This window comes from Glycine soja, chromosome 11 (genome assembly GCF_004193775.1).
Source record: "Glycine soja cultivar W05 chromosome 11, ASM419377v2, whole genome shotgun sequence".
Classification (NCBI taxonomy): domain Eukaryota; kingdom Viridiplantae; phylum Streptophyta; class Magnoliopsida; order Fabales; family Fabaceae; genus Glycine; species Glycine soja.
In genome coordinates, this window is record NC_041012.1 from 20,522,226 (window position 1) to 20,534,572 (window position 12,347).

At 29.1% G+C, this 12,347-nt stretch overlaps 1 protein-coding gene across 1 annotated transcript; it reads left to right on the forward strand.

Annotated features, from left to right (window-relative positions):
• The first annotated feature begins 6,832 nt into the window (after nt 1–6,832).
• Nucleotides 6,833–10,811, forward strand: LOC114375864 (peroxidase 4-like). The gene is made up of 3 exons (XM_028333731.1): nt 6,833–7,082; nt 8,838–9,032; nt 10,062–10,811. Exons 1-3 carry the CDS (start codon nt 6,867–6,869, stop codon nt 10,623–10,625), a joined length of 975 nt encoding a protein of 324 aa, XP_028189532.1. The 5' UTR covers nt 6,833–6,866; the 3' UTR covers nt 10,626–10,811.
• The last annotated feature ends 1,536 nt before the right edge of the window (nt 10,812–12,347 follow it).

Below are 12,347 nucleotides of genomic sequence, written 5' to 3' on the forward strand. Positions count from 1 at the left end.
TTGCACGTTGTAGTAAACAGATTTTGTAGTAGTGAAAAAGCCTTCTATCCTTGAGTGGCATATAATATTTATAAAATAAAAAGATAACCAAAATATATAAATAAAAGAACTCATACAACAAAGACACAAAATATACAAGAAAGAAAGAAAAAAAAAGAAGAAAGAGTAACATAAATATTTATAAAATTATAATTTTGCACAACTAATTATTTTAGGCCCGACTCTAAAAAAAAGTCCTTATTGGAGTCACCATCTGTCGCAACCGGGATCACGAGAGAAAGTAAAATTTTATTTATAATGGAGTCGTCACTAACATTTTAAATTGAAAGAACACATTAGAAAATCCTTAAAAAATCTTTGGAACTATAAATGAGTTCATGAGTCTATTACATGTAGAGAAGGTATTAGCACTCTACATTGCTTCTAGAAAACGGTACCTCTAATTAATTGCACAATATTATTAATTTTATAAATATTTACTTTATCTCTAAAAACATATTCTTGAATCTTATTATAAAAAAAGCTCATTTTTTATACCTTATTAAGAGTTAATGCAAGGATTTAAGCTAGCAAATGACTAGTCCTCAAATCCTCACAGAAAGATAATTAAAACTAAACTAATCTATACAAAGAAGGCACATATTGCAAAGGACACAACCTTACATTTCCTGATCATTACTTTAATATTTCTAACTTAAAAGATAAAATAACAAAAGTTAAAATAAACTTAATGAATAAAAAAACCTTCCATGCCTCTTGTATCCTAGAGTTATCATTATTTCTTCATCTTATAAAAAGTTGAACTTTCTTTTTATCCACCAAAACAACATCTTTTAATATTATAATCCTAAAATAAATAAATAAATAAATAAAACGTTGCCTTTTGACTTACAATACGAAGGTGAACATGTGGTCACAATGAATATATGTATTCTATTAAGAAAATAAACATATGGGCCGCATACATACACGAATTCATGAAACTAAAAATTAAATGAAGAAGCCAAACATAACAACATATGAACGAGAGAAAAGAAAAAAAAAAAACAAGAACAAGGACCTGATCTAAAGCACGTAACAGTAAAAGAAAGCTGCAAACTTGGACTTAATTTAGGATTGAGAATAAGGCGCTATCGACTTATGTTGCATGTGTGGGGCAATTGATTATAGCACGATAATCACCTTTTCAGTATATAAGTGTTGTAACCACTTAATCTTGTTCATCCATCTATTCTCTTCACTATCTGTCAGTTACACAATCAATTTATCTCTTTTGATTTAGTTTTCTCTTATCTTATTTAACTTATCATTATCTTTTAACAAAAATCTTTTTGTGTAACCAAAAATATTTTTTGATGACCTGATCTTCTCTTATAACCACCTGTTATTTAATATTTTAAAAAGATTAACATATTCTTCTAAATAAAATTGGTTATTAACATCTCAAAAGAATTGATGTTTTAGAATTTTAAAGTCTAATTAATTAATAATTTTTTTTTCTCAAATATGCTCTTATTTAATACTAACTACTATTGGTAAAAAAAATCACTACTAGTGACACATGTATTAAAGAACAAGCTATTAAATAAGGATAATTATATTTATTTTAAATATATCAATTTCTAATTTTATTAAATATTTTTTAATTCATGTGTAATAATCTTAATCATAAAAAATATGGAAAAAAGGTGGTATTAGCTAGAGAGAAATGCTATGATAGGATGTGAGTGGAGCCAATTGCTTAATTGTCCACCAACTTTTCGTAAGATTAGCTATATGCCGGTTCATGCTATGCCGATTCAAATAACATATGGTGTATGGTTAACTGTCACCTGAATCCACCTGGGTCATACCAAGAACAACCAATTAACTGACATCAAACAATTTTTTGTTTGCTTGAAATTGCAGAAAAAATAAATTATATGGAGTATTTCACAGAATTATGTTGAAAGCATCAAATGTATTGCATTAGCTTTAGTGAGAATGTAGATTTTGGACAGACCAATAAGCTTGCATTTAATAATACCGTTGACAATCTTTTGGATAACATCAAGCTGTATGCTATCTATTTTCTATATATGTCACAATTTTCAACCTATAACTGATCGAGTTCATGGTAATCACGAGCCTCAGAGTCAATGGGAGTATGCTTTTGACCCAAGAAAAATTAGTTTTCTTTATAAATGTATATAATGGAAAAATATGATTCCTAATGGTTACGTTTTGCAATATTTCTTTTCTGGACTCCGACTTTATTAGAAAAACTGTTCATTACATTATTCACTTTCCCATTTCTCTAACATTTGTTTACATGGTAGAATCAGTGTACAAATTACAAAAAATGAGGTAAACTCTTTTTCAAAATCTAGGTTATTGCTTTTTTGTCTCCAAAATTTCACAATGCCACAAATTTTGTCTCATATTTTTATTTTGCAAAATTTATCCCCAAATTTATAAAGCATCACAAATTTTGTTCTAAAAAATTGTTACAATTAGAATATTTCATTTGTAAAGGTTTTTCATTTAAAACGTCATAATTGTGAAATTTTTCATTAATTGTGATGTTTTTTTTTACACGGGGACACAATTTTTTATATTTTATAAATTTGGGGAGGAATTTGCGAAAAAAAATAGAATAAAACTAACATTGTGAAATTAAGGAGACAAAAGTGTAATTAAACCTAAAATTTAATTGTTGAAAATGTATATTGAACTTAACTTATATGTATGCTTTTCATGAATTCACTTCATCATAGAATATTTCCAAGAGCCTTGATTAATTTATATTTTAAATAATGCTCAGTTTTTTTTTTCACGAGACAATTCTTTTTAACAAATAAGAATAATGAATGATTAAATTGTATTTTTTTTCTTTTAATCCTTAGTTTTGGTTCTCCTTTAATTCTTAATCCTCAATTTCGGTTCCTCTACTTTTTTTTCCTATAATTTTGATTCAATTCTTAAAGATGTATATGTTTTATTTATTTTATTTTAATCCAATTAAACCTTATACTTAATATATTCATTTTTTATAGAAATATATTCACTTAAGGTATCATAAAAAATAACTTAATTAATTAAAATGTAAAATAAATATTTGGAAAACTGGAGATTATATTAGACCAAAATTATAGATTTTCTAAAAGTAAAAAGACCAAATCACATAAGAAAAAAATAAAAAGAACAAAATTATAATCTAACCAATAAAAAATGGGTATAGAGATTAGACACATGTACACGTGTATAAGAACTAAAGTATTTCTTGTACTCCTTTAATAAAAAAAATCATTGTTTATTAAATAAATGCTATCTATGAATCAAAATTAATAATTAATTATGTTACACCTATCTTATTTGTTTGGAAAATAAGTTGAGGGAGTGAGTGTTGAAATAAATGATATTTAATTTTATTATTTTAGAAATTTGATTAAAAATAGTATAAGAAAAATATCCAAACAAAAAACAAATATTACTCAACAAAAAATAAAGGTTGTTAATTTGATTATATGTGCAGCATGCATGTCTAGACTCCAACATCCCGCAGAAAACTCAGGGTGGGAAGGAGTTCAAGAGTTACACGCTGATTATGTCTTAAAAAAGTATTCGTATAAATTAAATCTGTACACGCGAAAGGAAAGTACCAAAGCAACCAAATGATTAAGAAAGGAAAACGAAAATAAGCATGGAACAGAAATAACTGAGACCTACATATCTAATTTAATTATTTATTTAATATGCTGCCCTCTTGCAGTCGAATGTTTTGAACTTTATTTATTGGAAATGGCATGTTTATCTATTGTGTTATCTATTTATCAGCACATATCATATTAATTTTAAATATTATTTTGGTGTTAGACAATTAATCATGTCCTCATCATGCTTGTATCTTAATATAATGCACATAAAATTACTAATTATTAACAAGAAAAAACCTGTCTGGGTCATTGTTGCCAGCTCACAGCTATATAAAAATGTTCTACATTGAATTCTTATATAAAACTTCAGGATATTGGATGCTCTCCTACTGTATTATAGCTAGGTTGTCATAAGGAAAAATTAATCATTTTTTTACGCTTAGCATTTATATAATTGGATAAAAGTTAGGGATAATAACAAAAAGTTAGTAAATGCACTACTACAAAATTTACTTTTCACATCGTTAGAATAACATCGATTTTTTAAACCAAAATGCGATGACATAATTGTAAATAATGTGGTTTCATCAACTTTGGTTCTACCAAAAACTAATGTTAACGTGAGTTTGTTAACATCGATTTTCCAAAAATCAATGTTAACGTGAGTTGGTTAACATTAATTTTCCAGAAACCGATGATAACGTGAGTTGGTTAACATCGGTTTTTTAAAAAATTGATGTTAACCAACTCACGTTAACATCGGTCAATGGAAAAAAACGACGTTGTGTTGTTCTATTTATAATTGTTTCGTGCTTCTAGCAGTTCACTCGTCTCTCCCCCACGCTTCATCTCCCTCATGACTTGTCTCCCTCACGAACCCTCCTTTGTCAGTCTCACTCTCACTCTCGTGGCGTTGAAACCATTACCGCTGACGGTATCTCGCACACGATGTCACTCTCACTCACTCTCACGACACTGAAACCACCCTTCACTCTAACTCTCGCTCACGGTGTAGGTGTTATTGTTACTCTCGCTCTCACGATATGTTTTTCTCTCGAAGCTTTTTCGACAGTGGTTGTTCATGGTTATGGTTATTTTGGTTGTTTTCGACATTGTGTTGGTTGTTCATGGTTCTGGTTATTTTGGTTGTTTTTTATAGTGTTTTGGTTGGATTTGACAATGTTTTCGACATTGTGTTGGTTGTTCGTGGTTCTGGTTGTTTTGGACAATGTAGGTTTTTTTTTACAATGAAATAAGTGAAATTTTACTTAGGTTAGGTTCTATTTTGGTTGCAGATTAACTTAAGTTCTGTTTTGCATGGTTCTAGTTCCTCCTCATTATGTTAGTTGCATGGAGTAAGCTCTTAGATAAGCATGGTGCATGATCAGTTTGTGCATGGATCAGTTAGTGGATTTAGATGGTTTGACAAAATCTACTTAATGTCATGTTTATATTGTAAATGGAGTTTAGAAACGATGGATGAACATCAACAAAATTAGAAGGAAATGACTAACACAATGATAAAAATTAACAAAAAAGTAGAAAAAATGTTCAACATTGTTCATGTTATTGATTAGGTTAAAAATTTCAAGACTATTCTAAAATAAACATGACTTGATATAACACATTTACTTATATTACTTTGTTTGTTAAATGTAGCCTTATAGTAGGTCATTTGTTGTAAGATGAAAGGATGTACTAGAGCCTACTTGACATCTGCTACACTCTAGTGGCAACATGCACTCTATCACATATAACCAAGACCAAGATCTGGTGAGCCTAATTCTACTTGCTAGATGGACAGAACTCAGAGAGTTCTATGGGCTCACTAGAAATCGTCAAGTCACCTTGACCCACTATGGACAAAGTGTTTTCCTCTTCACCATCTTCAAAAGCACCTCTTAACCAAAAACTTACCCTAAATGACACTCCTTGTACCACGAAGTTCCTAACTCAGTCACTTTTAAAGTTCTGTTGACTGAGTATAAAGTGACTTGCAGCAGTTTGGTGAGTAATTAAACACTCCATTGTATGTCAAATTTTAAAATCTTATACATATTTAATATGAATTTCATGTTAATTTCAGGATGTGCCGAGTACCATGTACTCATTTATGAAAGCTGCAAGATTCACCCATCTGAACATGGAAGGGACTACGGAGTGTAGGATACTTTATAATCATCATAGGAAGATTGCAAAAATTGGAAATGGACGGAGAAAATTTTCACAATCACAGAATTTGCTTCTTGAAACTCAAATTATATTTGAGTTCCTAGATACAACTTCTAACTTTGTTTTATTTTGACTTTGTTTGTAATTAATTAAAATACATTACTACTCTAGTCAATTTATAAATTTTTGTTTATAAGTTATTTTGTGAGAAATATTGGAACATGTTGAACACATTTATTGTATATTTTGTTTATAAATGTTTATAACTATTCTTGGTGCATGATATATTGATATACTTTGTTTATAACTTTTTGTGCATGACTAATTTTATATGTTTATTTACAACTTTAAATGATAAGTTGTGATTTGAATTAATTACAGGTTGACAATTAAAAAAATAAGTAAGATATTAAAAAAACCAAAAAACAATATTAGTTTTAAAAAAAATCAATATTGTTGTTTACTGACAACATCGATTTTTTCTAAAAACCAATGTTGGTGAAAAGAAAATAACATCGATTTTTATAAGAACCAATGTTGTTTTAGCAAAAAAACAACATCTATTTTTAAACAATCAATGTTAACGTTGGTACTTTAATGTTGATAGTTTCAACATCGGTTAATAACTGATATTAAAAGTCCTTAATAACCAATGTAAAAAATCTATTTTCTAATAGTGATGAAATATTACTCCAAAAGTTGCACGTGCAAGTTATTAGTAAATGAAATTGTATATTATAATTTAGGGCTTAAATACGTAGTGTAGCTCCTCCTCCATATCTATGCAATATTACTAATTCATTTTGGACTTATATGAACACATATATAAAATCTCTTGACTTTAGTTTCTAGCAGACGTGTGGCGATGTTATGGACCACAATCCAGTTGTATTATGTACATGATGAACTAAAATATTATAAAGTGAGTAGTTTAAGCAAGTAAACTCATTAATTAATTAATTTTGCTCGACGCCATATTGCTACTTCCTTTCTATATAAATCATATCCCTAGCCAAGGCAATAATAACTTAGCACAAAGCAGGGCAATAGCACAACAAGATGGCTTCTAATATCCAAACTCTGCTTGTGCTTGTTCTGGCTACATTGGCCATATTTATGATCCCTTCCAATGCACAACTTACTCCTAATTTCTATAAGAAAGTTTGTCCCCAAGCATTGCCAATCATAAGGTCTGTCGTTCACCGTGAAATCATTCGTGAACGACGCATTGGAGCCTCCTTGCTACGTTTGCATTTCCATGACTGCTTTGTTAATGTAAGTTATTAGTGTGTGAATTGGTATATATATACTGTCTTTTATACACATACATTCTTTTATACCATAAATTTAGGCACAACTAAGTAATATTATTTGTAGTATAGTTTCCTATATTACTTTTCTAAAATCAAAATTAAAAACTAATTAATTACTATATGCATGGCCAATTAAAGTTTCCTATATCAATTTATATGCAAGGTTTCAATAAATTAAAGTTTTTCGGTTCTGCTAACCAAAACCACGTTATTAATTATGCGCAGCATGTAGCTTTTGCCTCTATGTCACTTTTCAGGTGTAAGAATAGATTTGTTAGTTTGACCTTAGGTCATATATAGGGCCAACCCACTTTTGGATTATAACAATTTTAAAAATATTTTTCAGTCGACCAATGTTAGATTACTTTTGGATCGGCCTAAGTCATCTTTTAGTTAGTCTCGATTCGGAAACTTTTCGGCTAACCTCAACCAAAACATTTTTTTTATCAACCACGGCCTAGGTTTCTTTCGGCCAGCCTCGACTAAGACATTTTTTGGTCATGACTTTTTTCCATTAGCCTTAGCCACGAGACATCTTTCGCCCCGGACAACTTTTGGCTAACATGGCTAGAACAATTTTCAGTTGGTCTTGGCTTGAGCTTCTTTTGGCCAGCCTCATCATGATATCTTTTGGCCATGACAATTTTTAGCCAATCATGGCTAAGAATATCTCTAATAAATTTTCTTAGGAAGCTTTTTTTAGATGATGAGGTTTTGTTAAACTTAAAGAACTAATTCTCATACAATTTCATTATAGGAGTGACAATTCTTGTATGAGAATTGTTGTTTATATAAAGAACTATTCTTAAAAATTGTGAGTCCAATTATATTATATGATGGGTTATCTTAAGTTCTTAAGAACAATACTATTGGAGAAAATAATTATTGAAGTTCTTAAATCTCATGTAACATTGAAGAGTTTACCAAAAGAAAAGTTAAGCACATCTTAAGTGATTTCATATGATCATAGATTCATAGTTACACTATTGGAGATGTTCTAAAAGCTAAAATTCCTTCCTTCCATTTTTTTACAGTCAAAGCGTAATTTTATAACAAAAAAGAAAAGTTAAGCACATCTTAATTTGTATGATAAATTATTTCAACTCTAAAAATTACCATTAATATATTATCATCAAATTTTTAAAATTAATTTATTTTTAATATAATCCGAAAAATTTATACTCTTATTGTAATTTGATCATTTGACTTGAAATTAAGCGTGCATTATTACAATAGCTTTTAAAATAGGTCGCTTAAGTCCATGAAATGATCACTGTATTTGATACCTATAAAGAAAAAAAATATAGAAAAAAAAGAAGTGTAGATATATAATTGAGATATAGGTGACTAGGTGATATGAAGTGAAAATAGAAACTGTTATTGAAATATTTATAATGAATGAGTATTTATGTATCTTTATTTATTTATAATTAAATTAAATTTCAATTTTCAGTGATGAATATACGGTTAAACCAAAATGATTGTGAATCTTACGTGTTGCAAAGTGATGAACTTGCAGGAAGCTGGAATACGTAGCAGCCCAACCAATCATGTCGATCATAAAATGAAATAATCTAAACACCATAAATTAAGAAATAACGGAAACATGCATCAAACAGACAGGAATATGCATGTCACTTTCTATTAGATAACATTATCAAATTTCTGTAATATATACTAATTAATTTAGTGATTTGTTGGATCATTGGGAGCACAGGGTTGTGATGGATCAGTTCTGCTGGATGATACGCGCAACTTCACTGGCGAGAAAACAGCCCTACCCAATCTGAATTCAATAAGAGGTTTGGAAGTGGTTGATGAGATTAAGGAAGCTGTTGACAAAGCTTGCAAACGCCCTGTGGTATCATGTGCTGATATCTTAGCTACAGCTGCTCGTGATTCTGTGGCCATAGTAAGTATTAATTATATATAATTATTATACAAACTTTTCGTTCCAGCTAGCAATATTGCACTTAATTTGTTGGGATAAAATCTTAAATTAATTTATTTTTATTCTTAAGTTAAAATACTCTCGTTACACGAAAACATTATTCATGGAATAAAAACAGTAATGATACATACACGTCATCCTATTATTACAAGGGAAATTATTTTGATTGAACCCCCGATGCCTGTAGATGAGAAATTATTACAGGATAGGATCATAAACACGTGGTGATTTGTAACTATGTAATATTTTTTTGGTATAAATATTTAGAGACATGAGAAGAAATGATAGATAAGTAATGAGAAGAAATGATAAATAAATAATTGATATGATTTGACAAAAGAAAGAATAAAGAGAAACGTGTGATTTTCAATGGAGCGTTTGCAAGCCACTTTTCAGGGTAAAAAAATGAGGACTCTTATTACATTCTGTTGCTACAAATAGGCATTAATTTGATACCTCTTATTTCTTAATTTGTTTGTTTATCACATCACACATCACACTTCTTATTATAGCTATCACAAATATGTATGTATTGTGTCCGCAAACATTGCTCATAAAATCAGAATTTAGAGTGATATTTTTTTAGATACTTAAATATTTAAATAAATTTTTCTTTATTTCTCTTATCCCGTCACATCATATTATCTATGATACCTAACTATTCTTTCTTCTTCTTTTCCTTTTCCCTCTCACAAGCCGTTAAATAACATTTCCGTTGTGCATGTAAAATTCATTTTTGTTTTGTTTAGTTTAGTTTAGAATATTGTTTTTTAGATACTCCAATTTTTAAATAGCCCATCAATACTTTTTATTTTTCTTTTCCTGTGATGTCATATTACTTATTTTACCTATACTTTTTTTTTTTTTCATTCTCACTATGGATTAAATAACGTTTCGGGTGTGCGTGTAAAAATCATTTTTGTTTAGTTTATTCTCTAATTTCTTAAGGGGAAGCCTAACCATATCATATTGTCTTTCTGTTAACAACAGTTAGGTGGTCCACACCTACGGTACTCAGTATTACTAGGCAGAAGAGACGCAAGAACCGCAAGCAAGGATGCTGCAAACGCCAATCTCCCTCCTCCATTTTTCAGCTTCTCACAACTTCTCTCCAACTTCAAGTTTCACGGATTAGACCTCAAAGACTTGGTGGCACTTTCTGGAGGCCACACATTAGGGTTTGCAAGGTGCACTACCTTCAGAGACCGCATCTACAACGACACCAACATAAATCCTACCTTTGCAGCCTCTTTGCGCAAAACATGCCCTAGAGTTGGCGCTGACAACAACTTGGCACCGTTGGATCCAACTCCTGCAACGGTTGACACTTCTTACTTCAAAGAATTGCTGTGCAAAAAGGGTCTTCTTCACTCTGATCAAGAACTCTACAAGGGAAATGGCAGTGAAAGTGACAAGTTGGTGGAGCTTTATAGCAGAAACCCTTTTGCATTTGCTAGAGATTTCAAGGCTTCTATGATCAAGATGGGTAACATGAAGCCTCTCACTGGGAACAAGGGAGAGATCAGACGCAACTGCAGAAGGGTTAATAATTAATGTTGTTGTTGTCGCATTTTACTGGGATGGACCACAATAAAGATTGAAAGATTAAGAAATTAATTAAGAGTATTATTATTATTATTATTATTATTATTATTATATGTCAAGTGAATCAAGCCATGCATGCCATGTAATGTTTTTTAACTGTATGTGATTGTGGTATTAATTTATATTTTCTATTACTAAAATATGTGTTAATAGGTTCAAATAATGTTGAACCAAAAGTGTCAAAAAGAAATATCAGCTAACGAAAGGTCACGTGTTAATTGTGGCTACGCAACAATTTGTACTTTTTGAATTCATGCACCAAGGGAATCACTTCAGGGATATATAATTTTTGTTATTAAAATTTTAGCTACCGATTAACAAAATAAGGTTAGACTTCTCTAAAGTAAACATGAGTAAATTAAGCAACAAGTAGACAAAGTAATTAGGTTTTCTACTCTTCAATAGAACTTTAAAGTATCTTTAAAACATGAGATCTTGAGCTCACCATGTGACTAATATATATTTTGTTTATGACTTGAAGTAAACATGAATAAATTTTAATTATTTTTTAATCCACATATTAAGATGTTGGTTAAATTATTTATTTGGTTCTTATAGTTTTATGATCTTACTTTTTTAGTTCCTATAGTTTGAAAGTGATATTTTTAATCCCTATAGTTTACATTTTAATTTTCTTTTAGTCCCTGTCGTTTAAAAGTATTTTTTTTTAGTCTTTATAGTTTGTATGTTAATTATCTTTTAGTCCCTATAGTTTGAAAGTGATATTTTTAATTCTTATAATTTGTATTTTAATTACCTTTTAGTCCTTGTTACAAAAAAATATATAAAAATAATTAGTTACAAATTAGTTATAAATTATAAATTATTTTTTTATTACAAATTATCTTATGATAATTTAGTTACGAATTACTTGCTAATATTTTTGTAATTGATTGTAATTGATAATATTACTCATATTTTGATGGTAAGGACTAAAATAAAATTAAAATATAAAATATATAGACTAAAAAGACCACTTTAAAACTATAGAGACTAAAAGAGAATTAAAATACAAATGATAAGGACTAAAAAAATCACTTTCAAAATTATAGGGATTAAAAGAGAATTAAAATTAAATTATAGGGACTAAAAAAACCACTTTCAAATTATAAGAATCAAAAACATAAAAATCGTGAAATTATAAGAACTAAATAAATAATTTAACTTAATATCTTTAATTATTTGATGAGACCTTAAGATATTGTCACAACTTTAATTTTCGTTCTTTGTGCCAACTACTTGACTAATCTAATACGGGCAGGGATCTCATTGAAACCAATATACTTAAACTCCTTTCCCATGTATGTATCTTTAAGGATGTGTTCTACCAGAATAAATAATTGTGATTTTGGCAATTCTTTGGATCATCTGATTAATCTTCAATAGAGATTTAATTAGTTACACCTAAACTCCTTTTCCCTTTTAAAGGATAATGTAAGAATCAAACTCAAATTTTTTTCACATAAATTCAACATGTATTATCAACTAAATTGTACTTATTTGATTATTACATCACATTTATAACTTTTGTGTAAGAACACATAATATTAATTGTTGATTTTCTGATTAAATTTAATAGTTTATTTCCTAAGCTGAGTTTCTCATTTTCAAAGAGTCGAATCCATAAAATTAATAAATAATTCTAAACTACTTAACTATGAATTAATTTCA

Excerpts from the sequence above, each read along its gene's own strand:
- LOC114375864 (XM_028333731.1), top strand. The coding sequence starts at position 6,867 with ATGGCTTCTAATATCCAAACTCTGCTTGTGCTTGTTCTGGCTACATTG. Across the intron at positions 7,083-8,837 it reads TCCATGACTGCTTTGTTAAT|GGTTGTGATGGATCAGTTCT; the intron begins GTAAGTTATTAG and ends TTGGGAGCACAG. Across the intron at positions 9,033-10,061 it reads CTCGTGATTCTGTGGCCATA|TTAGGTGGTCCACACCTACG; the intron begins GTAAGTATTAAT and ends TGTTAACAACAG.